The sequence below is a fragment of the Ammospiza nelsoni genome, chromosome 6, assembly GCF_027579445.1.
Source record: "Ammospiza nelsoni isolate bAmmNel1 chromosome 6, bAmmNel1.pri, whole genome shotgun sequence".
In the NCBI taxonomy this organism is placed as follows: domain Eukaryota; kingdom Metazoa; phylum Chordata; class Aves; order Passeriformes; family Passerellidae; genus Ammospiza; species Ammospiza nelsoni.
This window is the reverse complement of record NC_080638.1, coordinates 57,456,813-57,478,008: the sequence shown is the minus strand read 5'-3', so window position 1 is coordinate 57,478,008 and position 21,196 is coordinate 57,456,813. Positions and strand designations below refer to the sequence as shown.

At 41.5% G+C, this 21,196-nt stretch overlaps 1 protein-coding gene across 1 annotated transcript in view; it reads left to right on the top strand.

The window, feature by feature from the left end:
* Positions 1-21,196, top strand: part of BRF1 (BRF1 RNA polymerase III transcription initiation factor subunit) — a 173,219-nt gene that overhangs the window by 34,051 nt on the left and 117,972 nt on the right. The window contains exon 3 of the mRNA XM_059474805.1: positions 8,599-8,772. Coding sequence (XP_059330788.1) covers positions 8,599-8,772 — 174 coding nt within the window. The remainder of the gene's footprint in view (positions 1-8,598; positions 8,773-21,196) is intronic.

Genomic DNA, 21,196 nt, shown 5'->3' with positions numbered 1-21,196 from the left:
CCTGTCCCTGTCCCTTGGTCTCAGTGGCAGTTGTGGCAGGGATGCCATCAGCCCCTGCATCCTCCTGGTCCACGAGGCTGCTCTGTGCCTCGCGGGGCTCCTGTGGGCTCCGTGGCATTGGCAGGGCTGAGGAATGGCTCCTGTCAGCTTTCCCTCTGCGGGGAAGGCAGGAGAGCTGCCTGTCAGCGAGCAGATAACGCTGCCCTGATTTATATGCTGCTCGCCTCTGCAAAGTTTTCCACTGCAGCAATGGAGCCCTTTGTGTTCGCTCTTCATTTTGGTTTTGTTTTAAAGGTTTTGATAACTTTTGGGATTTTTCTCCTATATTGTGCTGTATTCATGAATTTTTCTAGCTGGGTAGATTGATGATAGTTTTTTGTTAGTTAAATGTTTTTTATGTTGTAAAAGTATGAAATAGGTTCTATCATTCTCAAAATGCAGGTTTTTAAAACTTTTGAAAATGATTTTTTTAAAACTGTCAGATTATGTCATGAGCTAATATTTTTCTTCTTTTTTTTTTTTTGTAGTGATGTAAAAATGATTTTGAAGGTAGTGCTTGGATCAGCAGTAATGCTATGTGACAGCAGAAATGTTCAATTTCTTGTTGTGACAAGAGTAACAACTGGTAACTGATAAGTGGAAGGGAAAAGATTTACATGTATACACATATAGAAAAATCTCTAAGAATAACTGTCCTTTAAAATGTAACTTAAAAAAAAATCATTGTCCAAATAATTCAGAGGAAGATTAAAGCAAGGCCTAGCTAGTGGTGCTTTCAGAAGCAAATCTTGCATGTCCAAAAGCTACCACTGTCTAAAAGTTCTTGGTATTTTGATTTTTTCCTTCCAATTCCCTTAATGTGAGACAGGTAAGGGTTATGCTACATTAATCATACATGTGCTCACAGTTCTTGCCAGTAGTGCAGCTTTCCAGCTGTTTCGACTTTGAAACAGCTGCAAATCTTCTGTGAGTAAAAAAAGTTCAGTTAGCTAAACTTTTGGATATAAAAAAAGCCCATATTTGCTTTCTTCCAAAATGAATCTGAAATGCTAATAGACAAATAACTAATGAGCACGATAGCATTTGTTTAAACTGTGGTAATCAGAGTTTTGTGCAAGCTGCCTTGCACAGGAGGAGCGGGGAGGGCTGGCAGCAGTAGCAGGGAAGCAGGAGGAAGCATAGGGATAGTGTGTACTTTTCTCTTTGACCCATTTAGGCTTCAGTCTCACATTTCTTTAAGTTGATCCACGTGTGTGTGGCTGCTGACAGGATTTCTCCTCGCCCCTGCCACATTCTGCCGCCGTCAGGGCTTGTGAGGCTGCTCGTTGAGTTACATGAGGGAGCTGGTCCAAATGGAAATTCAGCTTTTTTGGTTGTTTGGGTTGATTTTCAGCACAGCAGATTCCCTCATCTGTATCAGTGTGTGGCCGTGTAAATGTCACATTGGAGGTGGGAACGCTGTCTGCAGGAACTTCAGCTTCACTTAAAACAGTTGTGATCCAATTCCTTCAGTGCTGGTGAATCAACAGATAAGGGCTTTGTTGGGGTTTTCTTGCTTTTGTTTTCTTTTAATGTCAGCATTGACTGTGGTTTCCCAACATGACACCATAAATGAAGTTCAGTAAGGACTTTATGAGCAAGCAGTTCTTGAGCTGTGCTGAAAAGAATAATTAAGCAGGGTTAAGAAATGAGCAAGCTGCTGTCTGGAGGATGATGGGCAAGATTAGCAATAGGTTAAATGCAGCCCCTGCATCAGCTGTGTGGCTTCTAGTCTGTAGTTGAAGCGTGGGTAGCAGTTATAGATGGATAATGGGAATGAAATGGCAGCAGGAGAAATGCCACCTGTGAGGGAAGCAGAATTCCAGGAACTGCATGCAGAAAAACAGAGGAACCACTTGTGATGCCAGATTTTTCAGAGTGGTTAAAACAAATTAATTCAAATGGACAGTTGCTGTATATGCAAAGAGGGAGTGGTATCATAGGATCAGAGAATAGAAAATGTGCTTGAGTAGGAGGGGTGGGAGAAGTTATGTGGGTGCTTTGCAGGCCTGTTTTGGCATTAATGGAACACAAGGGCCAATTTTGAGGGATTAATACTTAAAGAAGTACAGGCAAGTGCTGAGAAGAGATGTTAACAGCAAATTTTCTAGATGAAAGAAAAGTAGCTTAGTATCAAATATTTAAAAAGTGGTTGCAGCAGTGACCACCATCTGAATTTTTAAGACATTAATCTTAAAGAGGCACGGTTGTTCTCTTTAGCTGAGTGAGTGAATGAGCCTTTGAGGTGCTCTGGAAGGGCTTTACCAGGACAGAAGGGACCTGCACCTGGTAGATGGGGAGCTCTCTTGGGAGGCAAAATGGATGGGTTGGATTGTTGTCAGCAGGCAGAGAAATTGAATACAGGTCTCTGCACTCAGCTAGTCTGGGTCTGGCCATACAGAGATAAAGAGGAGGCATCAATCCTTCAGTAAACAGGTCTGGATTAAGTCTTTTTTTATTTCACAAGGTTGTTTTTATAACACAGGTCAGTTTACTGGTTTGGTTTTCTGTTCATTGCTACAAACAATTTTGCTGGCACAGTTGGTGAAATATCCCAGGGAAAGGGCCAGGAGCTGTTTTATTCTGCTGAGATAAGAGAACAGAGTGTACCCTTGGGCAGCCCCTGGAGCAGCTCTGCCAGGTGACACGGGCACTGGGATGCATCCATCGGAGCAGGGCCAAGTGTTCCCGGGCCCCAGGGTGCTCAGCCTGGGCACTGACACATCCACGGAGGAACTGGGGAGCACTTGTGTGGAAGAACTGGGTTTGGGATGTGGGGTGCACCCACAAGCAGATGGCAGGATAAGGATTTGGAGCCAGGCAGAGCATGGGCGCAAGGCCAGCGTGGTCATCACTTTGCTCATGGGCAATTAGGTGTTACTGGGAATAACTCTTAGCTAACCTTGATAAAATTAAACTTGTTATTGTGCTGGCTCAGCACTGCTGCAGTGTCCTGCTGTGCTGCTACTTTTACTGCTCATTGGCCTTTTTCCTTACAGCCTCACAGGGATGGAGCTGTTCCCTGCTCCCAGTATTGCGTGTGGCTGGAAATGCTCAGTGTGAGCCCTGCAGCCTCACTTCCCTCCCTTCAAATGTGTTCTTGTCTTTGATCACAGGACTCTCCCCTTGATTAGGCTGCTGGGACCAGCCTTCATGAGTGTAGCCCCACTGATCTGCCCCTTTTGTGCCTTTGTTTGTTTGTTTTACTGATTTGTAATACAAATAACATAGAAGCCTGGCATAGAGCAAAGAGCAGGAAATTCATTCAGGCTTTGAGCCGGGAATTGCTGAAATTGAAACGTGTGACAAAGCATGCAGGGATGCTCACACATAAAAACTGCTCTTTTCCCCCTGTTTTTGGAGTTCTTTTGGGCAGCCTTTTCAAAGAAAGAAAAGGAACGAAAACCCAAATGCAGAACAAAATCTGCACATAAAATTCAGTGGGTAAAGCAATTCAAATGCTGGAAATGCATATCCGAGTGCAAACCATCCAAACTGTTTCTTTTAATAGAATCTAGTGTTTGTTACCATAACAATCCTTTTTGCAAAAGAAGGATTAGTGCTGTTAACATGTCTCTGTTCCCTGCTTCAGGTGGCACTTGTTTTCAGGGTGCCTTGAGCAAATTGCAGAAAGGGGGGAAAATCCATATGCCTCCTGGATTTTGATGATGCACTTTAGTATCGTAATAACAATTCATTTAGGCTCTGGCTTTGTACTGCCTGTTATTTCCCTAGAAACTTATGATTCATCCTGACAAATATATGAAATAGCAGTGTCACAGCCTCTGTCAGACTGAAGGGAAGGCTGCAGATGAGCAGGTAGGAGCCAGATAAGAGTAATGTAGAGCTGTAGCTGCTTGACATTACTGACTTTTAAGGGGTCCAAAAAAGGTATGATTCCTCTTCCATAGGGGAACAGAACAAGATGTTTCTGTAGTAACGAGATCATAAAAGAAGGAAAATTGATTGTAAAGGAGATGTCTGATTTTCCCTCTTTTTCTACTTTGCTTCTATTATAACTTAAGCTGCAGTTTTGCTTTCAGCTGTCTCTTGTGTAAGCATTTAATAGAACCAAGATATTCTGCAAATCTATTTTTTTTGACAGTGATTTCTGGCCTACACATTTTGTTTTGTAATAACCACCGTTTCCTCTGTCAAAAGCATGGAAATTATCTGAAATAAAAGGATAGTAGTGTTCTGTGGTTCTATGTGAACTTGTCACTTCAGGTCTGCTGTGCCAGTTCAAAGCATTGAGGTTGGCATGGGATGAGAAGATGATGGTGTTTCTTTCAGCATGCTGGGAGTAGATGGGTAGAAACACTTTTTTTTTTTTTTTCTGTAGGCTTGGAACTAAAAGCTGAAAAGAGCCTTTTGTTTTTTGCTGCAGATTCAGTAGCGTGATAAACTTTACTACTTGGTAGCCTGGGAACTTGATTTTGTGTGTTGATTACAGCAGTGCAAACTTCTCTCTTTCTCTCACTTCCCCCCTGCGTCCCCCTCTGCCCGATGGCATGATGAGCCTTTGAGAAATAAATGGGAATTGCGTGGTGTGTGCTCTGTGCATTGCAAAATTTCTGTCCTTTCTAGACTTTAGTTCTTTTGCTCTGTAGAAGGAAATTTATTGCTTTATACTGGTGAGGGAAAGGGGAGGATTTTTCAAACCTTGCTGTTGGGCTTGTCCTGCCTTTTTAAAAAGACACTGTTCCCTGCCCTTCTCCCAGAGGTACTTAGATACCAATTTTCTTGCCATCACTAAATTGCAAGGGCAGCATGAAGTGTAAGCTTTGACCTCAAAGGTGCTATTTCTTGTTTAAAAAAAGAATCCCAGCATCTGTCAGAAACCTGTAAGGCCCAAAAGAAACAATGCTTATTGCAAGTTACTAACAAAAGATGCATCTACTAAGAGACTTGTTTTACCCCTATATATTTTGTCTTATGATTTGTGCTTCTACATAGCAATTCAGAAAAAAAATGCAATAATTAATTCTGGCTGTTCCATGTGATGATACTCCTTTATTGTACTGAGATAGTAGCTGCAGGTTTTTAGAGCAGGGTCACGTTGAAACTTTTTTAAAAGCTGTCCTGCAGGATAAAATGGATAAGAGAGTTAGGAAGATGTTGTGAGTGTTCTATAACCCAGATCATGATAGGGTTTAAAGGTGTATCAGTTCTTTTCCATCCAGTGGTGAATCTCACTTAATTGGAGTTTGTAACACTGTGATGGAATCAGGTGAGCACTGAGTGGAGCAGATTGCTAATAAACTGCACTGTGTTGTTGGATATTCCCACTGCTTTGGCTGAGATCCTCAGATCCTCAGGCTTTGCATCCTTGCAGCTCACTGGGAGCACGCAGTGAGGGTGGCAGTCACAGCAAAGACGGGGACAGGAGGGAAACAGCAACTGCGAGGTTCCAAAATGCCACCCAGCTAGCAGGGAGCAGTGGGAGTGGGAGGATGCTCAAGGCTGATGGCCATAATGCAGTGCTGTAGATCTGCTGGAGGGAATTGCTCATCTCTCCCCAGCCCTGGAGCTTGCAGCTGCTCAGCTGCTCCTCCCTGCCCTGACCCTGTGCTGGGGGAGCAGCATCCCAGTGCTTGGCAGGGCTTGTGGCCGCCTCTGCTCACTTCTGGGGACTTCTCATGGTGAGCACTGCCAGTATGAATGAGTATTTGCACTCTTTTCTTGTTTGTCAGCAGTAACTGGAGCATTGGATGGAGAGTTTACTTTGATCAGTTGTTTTCTTACAGCCCAGTTTCTCTATGTATGAACATCTGCTCTTCAGATAGCAACAGATTAAATCACTGTATTTATAGTTAAATAAAATGTTACGGAGGCACATTTTTGAGCTCTGGAAATGTCAGATTGGCCAGCTAGGCAGAAGAGGTTGGAAGTCACAAAATGACATACATTTGGTTGTCATCTGACTAGGGTAAGGGCACTCTACAATGGCTTGGCTGTGTATTGCACAGCCATCTCACTGATACCTGCCTTTTCTTGGAGTCTGTGAAGAGCATTCTTGAATCTGGGAAGGAACCAGAAGGAGTAAAGGGTATCTTGAAGTTTCCTGCGGAGAAATCTAGAAGCACAGTTGCTAATGCTAACTTTTCCGGCTTTTTTTTTTTTCTTAGTCTTACATAAGATACCAGAAAAATAGAATTTTGTTGTCATGTTAAATTCAAGGGGCGGAGGTGGTGATGGGGAAACAACAAAGCTTTTGATCTTTCTTTGGTAAATAGGAGACTGGTTGCAGAATGTAAATGTTTGTCTTAGATGATGCTGGAAGCAGTACATTTCTTTCTCTCTTTTCACAAATAAGGACAAAACCAAGTTAGTCATCAAGATACACATAATTTCTAGGATGATTCTTGTCCCGAATTAAGTTGTTCATTTTGGAGACAAGCAGCAGTGTAACAGTTGTCTTGTTTTTCCACAGACTGTATGACTGGTATAATACCACAGGGCAGCTTGAGGGAGTCCTAGCACACAGAATTAAAGCCTCCTCTGGTCTGCAGAAGGCTGAGTAAAGCATTCAGTAACATTTCCTAAGTAGACAAGTACCGTTCTCTTAGATCTCTTTGGTATTTTTTCAGTAGACAATTGCCCCTAAAGTAATTCTACTTTAAAATATTGATGGTGGATGAAGAGTTCAGCTAAAAGAGCATGTATTACTCAAACAAGCATACTGTTTTCTTAGGATGGATTATGATGAATTAATTATATTTTAACATTTGAAATTAGGACAAGGTTAAATACTCAGAATATTAATGGTAGCTTGAGGATGGGAGCAGCTCAGTGCTGAAAATAGCTTATGAAAGAAATTAATTTCAAGTATCTTCCTCTATGTTATTCTTTTTTTCCTCTTTTAGTGTGTTCTTTGTTTTTGAAGGGAAGCTGGTTTGCTGCCACTGCAAAATGAGTTTTTAGTACTCAAGTACATTTATTTTCCCCCCCAAATAAGTATAAACTGATTTTTTCTTAGGGACAGAAGAAACAGCATACCAACTGTAGTGTCATATAAAGTTCTGGAAAGACCAGATGCTAGTTAGAACCTTAATTTTAGGAAGATGTGGTATTTGTATTCGAGGCTGGTGAGTGCCAGTCCAGGGCCTGCTGATGGCAGTGGAAAATCTGCTCACCTGCTGGGCTTTGGATTACCCTTGAGTAGCTTATCATGCCCACACCTCCCTTGGGGGGGTGATGGATCCTTCCTCTGCTCTTAGTTCACTGTCCAAACATGTTACACCTGGCTGACCCATGTGCCTTAAAGGATATCTTGGTGGTGAGTGCAGTAATTTCCACGTGTGCAGGAAGGAGAAGCTGCTGCTTTGTGGCAGCTCCTGTTTGGCTGGAGTCCCACTGGCCCCAGCTGCCTGGCTGGAGTCACTTCTTGTTAAAACCAGCATCTTTGGCAAAGGGGTGCTCAGAGGTGCAGATTTTTTACCATGATGATGGTGTAGGGATTTGCATTAAATTAAGATGGGTTTGTGCAGGAGCTGGTGGTGTTCTGGGAAGCATTCTGTGGGTGCCATTGCTTCCTGTGAGCAGTGGTGGGCATGGCAGGCACCTTTGTGCCCTCCACAAGCTGCTCCTGACATGTCTGAAGGGAGCAGATGAGAGTTTCCTGTAAATACACGTGCTGGAAACATCTGCCCAGCACACTGAATGAAAGGATTTTCCTTGATGTGCTGTCTGACCCCGTATGCTGAGGAACTCGAGTGCTCAGTTTTCCTCATGACTTCCCCCATCTTTTTCTTAAGCTGTCTTTTCAGCACATCCTTCTGAAGCTGGGGCTGTGGGGACGGGCTGGACCTTGCTTCCCGCATCTGTCCCAGCAGCTGGACCACTTCCTGCCATGAATCATCCCAAACACACTTTTTTCTTTTTATTGTTTTATTTAAGGGTGAAGGCACATTTGTTTCCTGAAGCCACAGGCTGATCTAAGTAGTCTGGCAGACAAGCCTCAAATGAAGGCTGGGGTGTGAACGTGTTTGGAGGAAGGAGGTGCCTCCCATCACTGGGATCATGGGCAAGCCAGGAGCAGAGCTCTGTCCTTGTGGACTTCATTTGTGGTCAGAGGAACAGCAAACTCCATCACTTCTTGGAGAGCTGCAGAAAAACGTCTTCTCTGTTTGCACGTCAGTGTCAAACACACCATGACCTCTGGTTTTTAGCTGCAGCTAATCAAGTGCTAATTGGCAAGTGATGCTAAGGGAGAGGGGCGTAATCTTTTGTCTGAGAAGTCTTGGCTATGGCTTGGATCCTCTGTGGGACTGATGTTTGTGGCTTGGTTTTCCAGAGTTCATTGATTGCATGTGTTTCAATTTTAGCAGTCCAAAACAAGGCTTTTTTCCTTTTTTTTTTTTTTTTTTTGTCCTGAGGAGCTCAGCCTGAATAGTTCCTGAAACTTGAGAGGTCATTGTGTTTCACAAAGAGATGAAATCCAAAATCTGCCCCCTTTATTTTGTCTTAAAAAACCGCCCGAACACTAAAAGACCCCAGCCTAAAAACACATTAACAGCATAGTTGTTAAACTATTGTTTTCCTTGTTAATTTTCCTAGGGAAGCGTCAGATTCACCACTTGGGAAACCAGCTCCAACTCAATCAGCACTGCCTGGATACTGCCTTCAATTTTTTCAAGATGGCTGTGAGCAAACATCTGACTCGGGGCAGAAAGAGGACCCACGTCATCGCTGCCTGTCTCTACCTGGTGTGCAGGACAGAGGGAACTCCTCGTATCCTTTCACTGTTAGAAAATATCAATAAATAGAAGACTCACTTTTAGCAAGTCAACTATCCCAGTCAGACCTTGTTTCGGAATGTGGAAAGGTAAGTGTTCAAGAGCTAGCTTGGTCGTGGCTGGGTTTATACATGGAAGTGAATGGGAGTGTTTCCCATGGTTCAAGTAAATTTGTTCCCTGTCTAAATGTGCAATACTTAGTATTTAATGCTACAAATGTCCCTCTGCCTCTCATCATTAACTCTGAATTTCTTCTTTCACAACATTTGCTTAAAGTATAAAATTGCACTTCCCCTGTGCTTTGCTAGGGTTTATTATTTGTGGACTTTTTTTTTTTTTGTTTGTTTATTTTGTTTTTCTCTTTTAATGTAAATGACAGTTATCCCCAAAACTTCTGCAGTGTCAGCATCAAAGAACAGATTAGAATTCCAGTGGGTTTTTGATCAACATACTTGGATTTCCTTCTTCTCATACTTGCAGGAAGGACAGTATCACTCCTGTTTTAGTTCTTGAAAAAAAAAAATTCATAAATTCTGAAATTTGCTCAAAAATCATACAGGAAATCAAACCTGTACACCAGGCTGGAGGTGCACACAGGACAGATTTCCAAGTGAATACTCCCTGCTTTACCATCCCTTTTTTGTCTTGGGGAACTTAATTAAAATCCACATAAGCTTTAAATACTGATGACCGTCCAAATTAATTTGTTTTATAAATTTTTATTTCTTGTTTTATATATTTTTATTTCTTTAATGTTGTATTTTAGTTGCTGGAATTCAGAGTTTAATATCAAACAATCACTTCTGTTGCTCTGGCTCTGAGCAACCTGGTCTAGTGAAAGGTGTCCCTCCCTATGGCAGGGGTATTGGGACTGGATGTATTTTAAGGCTCCTTCCAACCCCCAAACCATTCTCTCATTTTATCATTCTACAATTCTGTGTTTGGTTTCTTTCTACTTTAAAATAATATATTCACATCTTCAGTATTCTGATTTGATGCTTTTAATAGATTGCTGCTCTCATTCTATATTTTTGCAGTTGAACAGTTTAGGGTTCTTTTTAAGACTGAGATGATTTTTTTTGTGGTTTCAGAAAATATATTCAGTATTCTAAAAGTAGTACTTTCTGATCTTGTAGTAGTGTTGTGGTAATTGTATTTGCATGTTTTAAAAAAATATAGTTTCGCAGGAATAATGGAATTAAAAGGCAGGCTTGCCTATTACACTGTTTTTTTCCTACTGTAAAGTCTCCATGTGAACTTTGAACATTAGCACTCTATCACTGCCATAAAGATAGTGTTGATTTTAAGGTGTTACCAGTATTTTGATAATGTATCTTCCGGGTAACTGCCTGAAAGAGGGTGGAATTAGATTAGCTATTAAAAAATTCTTTACAGTGAGGAAACTGAGGGCTTGGCACAGGTTGCCCAGAGCAGCTGTGGCTGCCCCATCCCTGGGACTGTTCAAGGCCAGGCTGGATGGGGCTTAAACAACCTGGTCTGCTGGAAGGTGTCCCTGCCCACAGCAGGGATGTTGAAAATGAGTTATCTCAAAGATCCCTTTTATGATTCTGTCTTATATTTATGCTCATGTCATGTTCAAAGTAATTTTTTTACAGTTGTTATTTGATACTTCTGAATGATAGCCCAGCTGTAATTTCCAAATCCATTTTTCCCCACTGATAGGGATAAAAAGCATTTGAAGAAGTGAGGGCTGTAAGAGGCAGGTAGGTGCACTGCAATGTTCAGCCATCTGTGCAGCAAGTGCAGCTAACGTAGCAAACAAATAAAGCAAAAATAATTTACTTCTTTTTTAACCTTCTCCAAAGTATTTCAGCATGTATCTCACTTATGTGCAAGATGTACTGATCTGGTTGACACTTAATAAATCCCTAAATGAATCTCCCAGCTTTCTTTGTTAAATGGAGATAATGTCCTGTGTGACACTTCACATAAAATACTAGGACTAAAGTATGAGTAAAACTGCCAAGATGAGTTTTGTCTTTCTCTATCAATAATATCCACCCTCATTTGCACACATACTGTGCTGCCTGGGAATGCAAAGGTTGTTGCGCATGTCCATAAAGCTCAACTTTTTTAGGGTTTTTCTTTTTTTTTTTTTTTTTTTTTTTTTAATCCATTAGATAAACCTCATTTTGTCATTGATATTAAGAGTTTAACCTTTGTCACTTTGGGAGAGGGAGTTCATTCAACTTCTGCCTCTGTTCTGCTATGGTTTTTTTGTTTGTTTTGTTTTGTATTACTATTTAAAATCCAGTGTAGTTTAAAAAATAAAGTCCATAATTTAAAAAATAAATTATGGACTCTCAACACTGAAATACAAATTCCTTTTTTGGTATCTTTTCCTTTCAGAAGAAACTTGAAAACCTGAGGGCCACGGGTGCAAATTGCTGACCTTTGAAATTTGAATATGTTCAAGGCTCTGTAGATTAATTATGATGATCATTATCAGCATGTTATAATTGTTCCCAGTTTCAATCTGGCTCTACAGGCCTGGGCCATGGGAGGCAGGTGTGCTCCCAGGGCCTTTGGAGCACAGGGGCCAAGAGCAGGTGTAGGGAGGATGGCCATGGGACAAAGTGCTTTAACAAAAATTAAAATCCATATTCAGGGTAATGAACTTGGCATTGGTTTTGTTGTTCTGGAGAAGGTGACGAGGAGGGTTTGGAAAAGGGAGCAGTACACTGAATAATTCTGTACAAAGGGGAATTGCAGTATTTTTAACACTTCAACATTTAAATACTCTGCTCAGCCACGTTCCTGAGTTAAAGTGTTCATTGGTATTGTGTTCATTCCAGAATTCTAACAAAGAAATGGGAGAGAAATTTAGAAAAGGAAGCTAAAAACTAAAGATTGGTGAAGTATTTTAGAGGAAAGAGGTGACATGGAAGAAGTAGCAAAGGGCAGCAGCATCCTCAAAACTGAGGGACAGTTCAGTAATTTTGGGTGGCCCAAATGAGTTATCCAAGTGACCTGGGAGTTGTGGAGGCAAGAGATGTTACCTGGGAACAGAACAGTGTTAGCAGTGGGAGACATCAAGTTTCTGAAAAAGTTGTGTGGTAGAAGGAGCAAAAATGCCTGGGGAGGTATGGGGAGATGTAGTATGGGACTGAAGTGACAAGAAATGTTGTGTTCTTGTGGCAGAACCAAAGGAGTGGGAAGCATTTGGAGAGGGAAAAGAGAATGTAATTGTGTCTGCAAGTTCACTTTGAGGGAGTGGAATGTATTTATCTGACATGATTATCTGCTTAGTCTTCTTTTTTTCATAATGTACATGTCGCCAGCCAGCCTCTGTGAAAATGTGAAGAATACTTTGGCCAGGTCTGCTAGTGCGGTCTGAATTATGCCTGAATAAACCTCAGCCTGAAACAGGAAAACATTATGTTCTCCTTGGTTCTTATGTATTATTTCATTAATGCAAAAATGCAAAATATTCTGGTAACTCAAGTTTTTTTGATCTGAAAAAATAGTTCCACAACTTAAGGAGAAAATAAAAATTTATTAATCTGAAGAGCAGCTTTTATTTGTAATCCTTTGCAAAGTTTTGTATGTATTAGTTGAGATGTGAATTGATTTTGCATCAGTTTATGGTTTTTATTAGGTTATGTGACACAAACCCCCATAGTTTTTCATTTGCCTTCCTTTATTGCTTGTCAGTGTTAATGTTTTCCAGGGAAAACAGCTTGCTAAAATATTAGCTGGATCTGGGAGGTGTTTCATCCTTCTGATGAGTTGCCTATAAAAACTTCAGTTTATTATTCTCTGTATAAAATGTGTGAATGTGTCTGTATTATCAATGTCAGAAGTAAAGATATAATGCAAAAAGTCCATCTGAAGGAGCCAGTGGTTTTTAGACCCTCAGGTGTGATGGAAGCTGTTGTCCCTGTCCCAGGGACTGAGTGATGCTGAGCCTTTCCAGTGACGTCTGACTTTGTCTGGCACTGCCAGCGCTCTGGGCACTTCAGGCTCTGCCTTTTAATTTGTTCCTTGGAATAGCAACAGCCCAGAGTTGTTTCTCTCTGATGTTTTGAACAGCTTTTCCACTCCTGCCCATGTCAGAATGGAAACAAAGGGACTTTAGCTGGTCCCACCGTTCCCGAGAGAGGGAATTTGGGAAGAGCCAGGCAGGGTGTCTGAGGGACCTATGGGCTCAGCTGTCACCTGTGCCTGCCCCAGGCTCACTCAGGGACAATGACAGCCTGGCCAGCATTCTCCAGGTTGGGACATCAGTCATCAGTTTGTTTTAATCAAGGAACATTTCATTCTGTTTGTGATCCTGTTACTGTACACAGCAGTTAGAAAAACTGCACAACTGTCCACTCCTTTGTGTAATGTTTTCCAGTGCTACCACCTGGGGTCTTTCATAGCAGCATTTTGCATGGAAAGTGTCTTTTATCCCACACACACATACACCTTTTTTATACTATTTATTTATTCTTTTCCTTTGAAGCTCACTGAAAAATGCACCTTTAGTTGTAAACCAAATCCTGTTTTTTCAGAGCCTAGTAAATAAAACCTTTTCCACATGAGAAGAGTCCCTGCAAATTTCCCTCACTAGCTATCTTGTGGAAATATAATAAAGGTAAATTCAGGGCAGGTTTTTCTCCCTCCAGTAAAGCTGATCAGTCTCAATGGTGGGGGCTCTGGGCTGGGCAGCCTCTGAGACTGAGGTTGAATTATTCAGGGGGTTTTTGGTAGCATTTTTTTGTCAGAGAACAGAGGTGGGATCCTCCTGGGGTCAGACCAAGGCAGCCAAGTGAGGCCTCTCTCCTGAGTTGTTTGCAAAAGAACATTTCTGAGAAATGTATAAGAAAAATAACCTCCTCAGTTTGGGTGTGGGGAGCAGAAGGCTTTTAGGAGAACCTTTGGTGCCTACAAGTCTTTGAGATGTAAACTTGAGCTGGGTGGGAAAGCACAAGGAGCTTTTCCTCCCTGGCTTCCTGTGCCCCGGGAACCTCCCTTTTGTTTGAGGGAGGATCACGAAGGCATTGCCGGATCCCAGCAGGCAAGAAGGGTTTGGGAAAAAGCTGGGCAGCTGAATGGGGCAGCACTTTGTTATTTCCTATCTGTCTACAGTACTTGTACTTTATTGCCAAGCTATTTGAAAGTCTCCTGCTTTAATGTGTTTATTTTCATGTCGCAGAAAGGGAAGTTGCGAGTATTTATCTTCATTTCCAGGTGCAGAACTGAGGCTAAGTGACACATTCAGAGTTACCCAGAAAATCTGTGATGCAATGAGGAACTGGTCTCTTTAATCCTTGCTCAGGCAGCAGCTCCTGGGCTTTTCTACCATGTTGGTCTTTGCAAGAGGAGTTCAGCTAATTCCCTGCAAGCTTCAGCAGCTCTGTCAGCTCCATGTGGTCTGGGGAAGCTTTGTACAGCCTCGCCATGAGAACCTTTGATGGATTCAATCTTTGTTTCTCTACTAACCCTTCAAGGTCTGTCTTTGCAAGGAAAAGGGCAAGACTTCCTTTTTTATTAGAAATGAAAAATTATATCTCCAGCAATCTTTTGACCTCTACTAAAACTTCCTGGAGCCAGCAGGCCTTAGTGTTCCAGATTAAAAAGTTAACTTTTGAAATTAGGCTTTAATCAAGAAAATTTTAAAGCTGTGGTTAGGGAGGTTAATAAAACCAGTTTCTATTTCTCTCTGGTTAAGGACTTTCTTTTTAGTAACTGACCTTTTACTTTTTTTTTTTCTTAACTGGTCTTGCATTGAAAATGTGTTTTGTTCAAGTGTGGAGTGTGACAAGGACATATGAGAATAAAAATGGATTTTAAATTGCATGGTTAAAATACCTATAATATTTACTGAGGCAAATTACTTAATTTCAGTGTGTGGAAAGAGATGCCAAGATCTTCACAGTAAGTTAAATAGAATATTTTCAGTTGGAACTGTCCAACTGCTTGACCAGTTCAGGGCTGACCAAAAGTTATACCATGTTGTTAAGGGCATTTTCCAAATGCTTCTTAAGCACTGACAGCCTGGGGGCTTTGACCATCTCTCTAGGAACCTTGTTCCAGTGTTTGACCACATTCTTGGTGGAGAAATGTTTCCTAATGAAGCATTTGCTTGAACTTGAAGGCTTGCAAAACCCTTGTTCACTTAATTTCAAAATGAAGCCTTAAAATTGCTGTGTTTTTAGCAGATGGATTTTAGCTGGAAGAGCTTCATCTATTAAGGAAAAATTGCTGCCTTAAATAGGGTGTGTCTGTTGTTGCCCCATGTCATTTACATAGATTTCCAAAGAGTTAGGTGTTTAGTAATGCTTGGCTTTTGAGATCATTCCTGTTTAGTACCACATGAGCAAATGCTGGAGAATAGGGAAGAGGGCAGCCAGGGACAGCAATAGAAATTTAATTTCTGCACCTTAATTTCTCCCCATCACCCTCTCCTCCAGCCAGGGCTAGATCTGCTGAATTTCAACAGCAGGGCTCATGACCTGAAGCCTGCATATCATATCCAGTCTGCTTTTCCATGGAATGAAGCAGAATCATATAATCTTTCACTTGCAGTGCTGCCTCACACATTTTTTTCCCTGTAAAGAAGGATGTGTACAGCAAGTGTGGTGCTGAGAGAATCACGTGTTTTGTGTTTCCAGTTGCTGGGAAAGTAAAATTTTCCTTTCCATGTGCTCATTGACATCATGTATTCCACTGTGTGGCTCTGTCCTCTTCCCTGCTGCATCCCCTTACTGCCAGGGCTGCTCATGGGTGGGCAGCAGTGGGGCAGAAGGAGCCTCTCAGATATCTCACCTGGCCTCCAGCTGTGTTGCAGAAGAGCCTGTGTTTCCTCTGGATGCCTTTGTAGCATCTGAAGTGGTGCTGGGTGCTTGAATTGCTCCACTTGTGTCTGGTGCTTTGCAGTGTTTTTAATTTTAAAGAGAATTCCTTCTTGAGGAGATAATAACCTGAAGCCTTTCAAACTGGTTGTGTGGCTCTGCACCCTGGGGGACAGGGCTGGGGACATGATTAGTGGCCCTCAGGTTCTCCTCTCATCCCTTGGAGGGGAAAGGCATAAACCTGAGTCAGATGTGGCAGGAGAACAGTGAGTGTGATTGCTGACTGGAATTATCCTGCAGGGTGCCCTGCTCTGGAATCATCGAGGCTTTCTGCTGGGAGCCTGCAATTTTAATGTGGAGATTCTGTACTTGGGTGATTTCCTTTGTTCCTTTGAGATGCTGAAAATATAAAAGGGGAAGGGAACTTTACATTGTGGTTTGTGTCAACTCAACATCTGACTGTTTAAATCCTTGTGCTAAATGCCCATCACGGATGCTGCAGGGAGGGAGGGGAAAAGCTGCTGTAAGTGCAGTAGTGATAATTGACCCACTTAAGAGAGCTGCTCTAATTTTGCATGTTACAGCATCCTGGAAATTCAGATAAGAATGTTGATCTCTCCAGCTAATAGGATTTCTAAATATATCATCCAAAAGTAGCAGGAGGACTGCAATTTTGCACGCATATGTGTGTGCTCAGGCTAGTGTTTTGTTTAAGAACTGCACACTCTGAAAATTTGCTTTTCTGTTCACTTGTTACTAACTCTGGATAAAATAGAGCTTGACCTTTGGTCCTGCCAAGGGGAGACCTGATCATGCTCCATTAAATTCACTGATGAAATTCTCACCAGCTTTTGTGTAGAGGGGTGACCAACTTTTTTCCTTTCAGGATGTTGGTACACAGCAGGTGGCTCAAATTGTCAGCTTTTCCATAATGCAGCATTAAACAAACCATCTGCAGAGATGGAGAGGGGGACAGGGTCACAAGATGGCCTATCAAGATTACAGGTTTTGGCTGGTGTTGATGGCTTTGTTTTCTTCATTTAAGGGAAATTTTGAACAGTAGAGGTCAAAATATTACTCTTTTGAAATCTGTCTGCAGAAATACTTTATTGCTTTGCAGAGCAGAGTGTTTCAAGCCTCTCTCTGGGCAGATTTTTCTCAAAGCACAGCACTGGAGTGGCCTCACATCCAGTCCTGGGTGCAGTTTTGGACACCACAATATAAAAAAGACATGAAGTTGTGAGAGTGTCTAAAGGAGGGCCATGAGGATGGTGAGCAGCTGTGAGGAGAGGCCGCACGAGGGACAGCTGAGGTCTTGGGTGTTGTTCAGCCTGGAAAAGAGGAGGCTGAGGGGAGACCTCATTGCAGCCTAAAACTTCCTCGTGGGGGAGCAGGAGGGGCAGACACTGATGTCCTTTCTGTGGTGACAGTGACAGGACCCAAGGGAATGGCCTGAAGCTGTGGCAGGGGAGGTTTAGGTTGGATATCAGGATCTTCACCTAGAGAGTGACTGGGCACTGGAACAGCTCCCCAGGGAAGTGATCACAGCACAAAGCCTGGCAGAGCTCAAGAAATGCTTGGACAGTGCTCTTGGACATATGGTGTGATTCTTGAGGTGTCTTGTGCAGGGCTAGGAGTTGGACTTTGATGATTCTTCTGGGCCCTGTTGCACTCAGGATGTTCTGTGGCTGCTGAAAACCTTGGGGTTTACAATCAGTAGAGCTGCTGCACTTACATTGTTTTAATTCTGGTGGTCCTTTGCCCATCATACCTTCCCAAACAAGAATCACTGTTGCCTTTTGAAATGAAGGGACAGGATTCTGGGATAGGTTCACTGCAGCCTTTGTGACTCTGGGCTTGAATTACATGATGTGTGGGTAGGAGAAGTGTTTGGCAACCCTGTGCTCCATCACCACGTCAGGCCTTGTGTAACTCATAAATACTTACAGCAGAAACATCTGAGCCAGATTTTTAATGTGTGCAATACTGGACTGTTATTGCATGAATAAAAATAATAATTAATGAAATGAATTGCATGATCTGTCTTCTTAGTAATTAGCTTCCAGTTTGGGGTGTCTGAACTGATGAGACATTCTCATGGTAAAGGTGAAACAAGGAGAGAACCAGAAGCAGGGAGTGGGAGAGAGACAAACACATCAGTAATTCTGGGGTAGAAATAGAAGGGGCAGCTCTCACTGGCAGCACTGAGGGGGTGAAGCTGAAAGGTGGTGGCAAAGGCAGGAGGGATAACACAGGAACAACGTCAGGATGAGTTCTGGGTGATGGATGAGGGGAGGGAAGTGTGATGGCAGAGAGGCCTCCTTCCAGGGAAACAAATACAAAGGAGGGATGATAAGGAAGGGATCACACCTCTGATGTCTTTGACCTTCAGCGATCCTTGCATGCTTGTGAAAATAAATATTTAACAATCTTATTAAAGCTTGTTTAAAAGAGGAAATAATTAAGTTGACTCTCTGCTTAATACGGTTTATCTCTGCATCTGAATTTTGGGGCTTATGTCAGCAAAAGCAGAATTATAACTGGGTGGTGTTTTGACCTGATGGGAGCTAATATGTTGCTAACACCAGCTGAATAAAAACAGTGGGGTACAGCCTGTCATTGTGCAGCACATTCTTGCTTTTGTCAGAGGATGTGCTGGATATGGTGTGGAATGAGGAGGAGACTCTTCCCCTTCCTTTCCTACATGGTCATGCTCCTCTTAAGGAAAAAAAAGAAAAAAAAAGAAAAAGAAAAAAAGCATTACCTGATGTTAAATCCTGATAGCGAATGTGATCAATTATGGTTGATGTTTTTGATTCGGTCACTGAAAAATATTCCTGGTTGTAGCCATCACTAATATTTGATGCATTTTAATACTTTAAAAGTCAATTAGAGAATTAAACGCTTTCTTTCATTAAAATATGAGATTGTGTATTTGAATTTTAATGCAGTAAGAATGCTGCCTCAGAACACAAATTCATTTTATTAGATTAATTAAGATCAGTAATGCAAAATAGAGTGAACAAAAGCCAGTGCTTTGCGACCTATAAGCCCTTCTGTGCTTGCTATCTGCAAATATTTTAGCTTGAGGTTTTCTCAAATTGTGTCCACTTTTATCCTATTCTTAAGTCTTATGCAGCTTTTTCTGTCTTGGCAGTTTTTGATGTCGTAAGAACAAAGTGAAGGTATATCAGAGAAACAATATTACCTGTCAAATTTGTTTTGTAAAAACAGGATTCATTCTCACACCTGACCCGGCCTTATATCTTGAAAGTGGTCTTGATAATGATTTCTCACATCCTAGTAAAGTATAAGTCTTTTAAAAATGGGTAAAGGTCCTTCTCAAGAGCTGCCTTCTTTCCTTCAGTTGTTTGTCACTAGGATTCTGTTTGCATGATGTAATTTTCTTAAACCTCCCACTAGAATTTTTTTGTGATGGAATGAGGAACTGGTCTCTTTATTTTCACAATCAATTTCACAAATCTCTCAATTTTCACAATTGCTTGTCAGTGAAACATTTTTAGCATTTTGTAGCTCATGCCAAGTGCAATGGGGAGCTGAGCCTTTTCTAACTTTCCCCTGCTCCTCTGCCTTTGCGGCGAGCCCGTGTCCTTCCTCGAAGGCAGAGAAAATGTCTTTTCAGTTCAGCTGCCAGACTGGCTCAGTATTGTTGTGAGTATGAATGATGTAATACTCAATCACATGGTGGTATGTCTGCTATTTTCCCCTCTTTGAGAGAGAGAATAATCTTTCCATCTCATCCAGTTTCAAGAGTCTGGGAAAATAGCAGCCTTAAATGAGGCCCAAAAAGAACCAAAATCTTGATTTCTTCCAGAGCTTTTCTTTTGAAGCCAGATGTTCCCCATGTCTTCTTTATTTTGACTTGCTAATTGGAAATAAGATGTTAAAGATAACGTGTGCTCTGAAGCTTGTATATTGTGTATTTTATTTGGTTTTAATCCTTTAAACATTTGACAGTAAAACATAAATTGCAGAGCTCTCATCTTTACATCAGCTATAAGTGAATCATTTAAGTTTTCAACATCCTTCCAGTGTGGGAGAAACACAGTAGTCTCAGTGATGTTTTGGCTGCATGTGTTAGTAAAGCGCTATGAGATTTGCTAATCAGTATTTTTTAAATGGAGATATATTGTTGTTTCTTCAATGAAAGAGCAGCTTGGTTCCCAAATATAAAGTCTTAGCTTATGCCTAGGCAGGGAGTAGAAATCTTAGTGCTCTTCAGATTCCTTTTGTGTTGATATGCAAGGAGGAACAGTGAACAATATATTTTATGTTGTCATGTATCATAATGGAAAGCAAATTTTGAAGAGGGGGAGATACACAGACTGAAAAAAGAAGGCTTTTAGTGTGGACAAAAAATAGCATGTAATTTCTACTGGACTATAATATTTTTAATATGGAGAGAAGTCTGTGCAGTGTAAATGCATATTCAGCAATATGACATGTACTAACTGAAATGGAAAAGTCCTTATTACATAAAAACCAGAACTCCAGACATTGCCTCTGTCTTATTGTCAGGAGAAATTCTCACCTTATCTTTTAGGTTTTATAGTATTTTGCCTTCTGCAATTGCTCTTTTCAACTTTTTATTGTGCCTGTAGTGGCCTTGCAGCTTCCAAGGGAAAACAAAGTTGGTTTTTCATTTCAGGGGCTGTAATGTGTGGCACAACTCTAGGGCAAACAAGGAGCTGGTGTTTCAAATTAGACTGCAGAAAATTGAGAGGTTACCTGAACCTGCTTGCTTCTGAGAAAGCACCACTGTGCTCTTGCTTTGCAAGGATTTTGCCTCATTCTAGTTCACTTGCCTTAAAAATACACTTTTTTTCTTTCCGTAATGAATCCATGGTTTCCAGTGTAATGCTTTTCTGCCTGTCCATCTCTGAAGGCTCTGAGATTATAGATGCTTTTCTTGCTTTTGGACCAAAGAGCTGGGCTGTCTAAATTGAGATTGTTTCTTTTGAAATTTGCCATTGAAATCACCAGTGGATCATCCTTGGTCTCCAGGGAAATGAGGAAAGAAATGCAAAATAATTTTCAGTCATTACTGAGGAACTCTTCTTTTAAAGAGACTCTGGGAGGTTGCAGCTGCTGCCTCTCACTTGGTACCTGGGATCAGAGAACATTCAATTTGTATTTATCTGGAGATCAAAGTTTGGTTTTCCCATGTGAGTGCTTTCAACTTCTGCAGAATCTAGGCTGAATTTTCTTTTCCATTTGAAAACTTCTGGTCCTTAAAGGATCAGTCTTCTAGAGGATGCACCAGCTGGGGTGCATCTGTGCTGTTGTCTCTCAGGGACTCCCAGATCACTGCATTCTTGTCACATCTGGAGGACCCAGTTCATTGCCAATAATTATTTCCAGTGCATATTGAGATTATTAATACTTTTCAGTGGAAAAATATTTTTTTGTCAGTGTCCAGTTTAATATTTATTATCATTCACTTTGACTCCAGACTCTCCCTGTGGCAGAGGAAAGCAACTCAAGTGTTGAATTCTGCTGCTGTTCTCATTCCTCAGACTTTGAATGGGTGGCTTCAGTGTCTCAGCTGTTTCTCACAGTCATTCAATGGTGAAACAAGAGAATGCTCCAGTCCTTGAT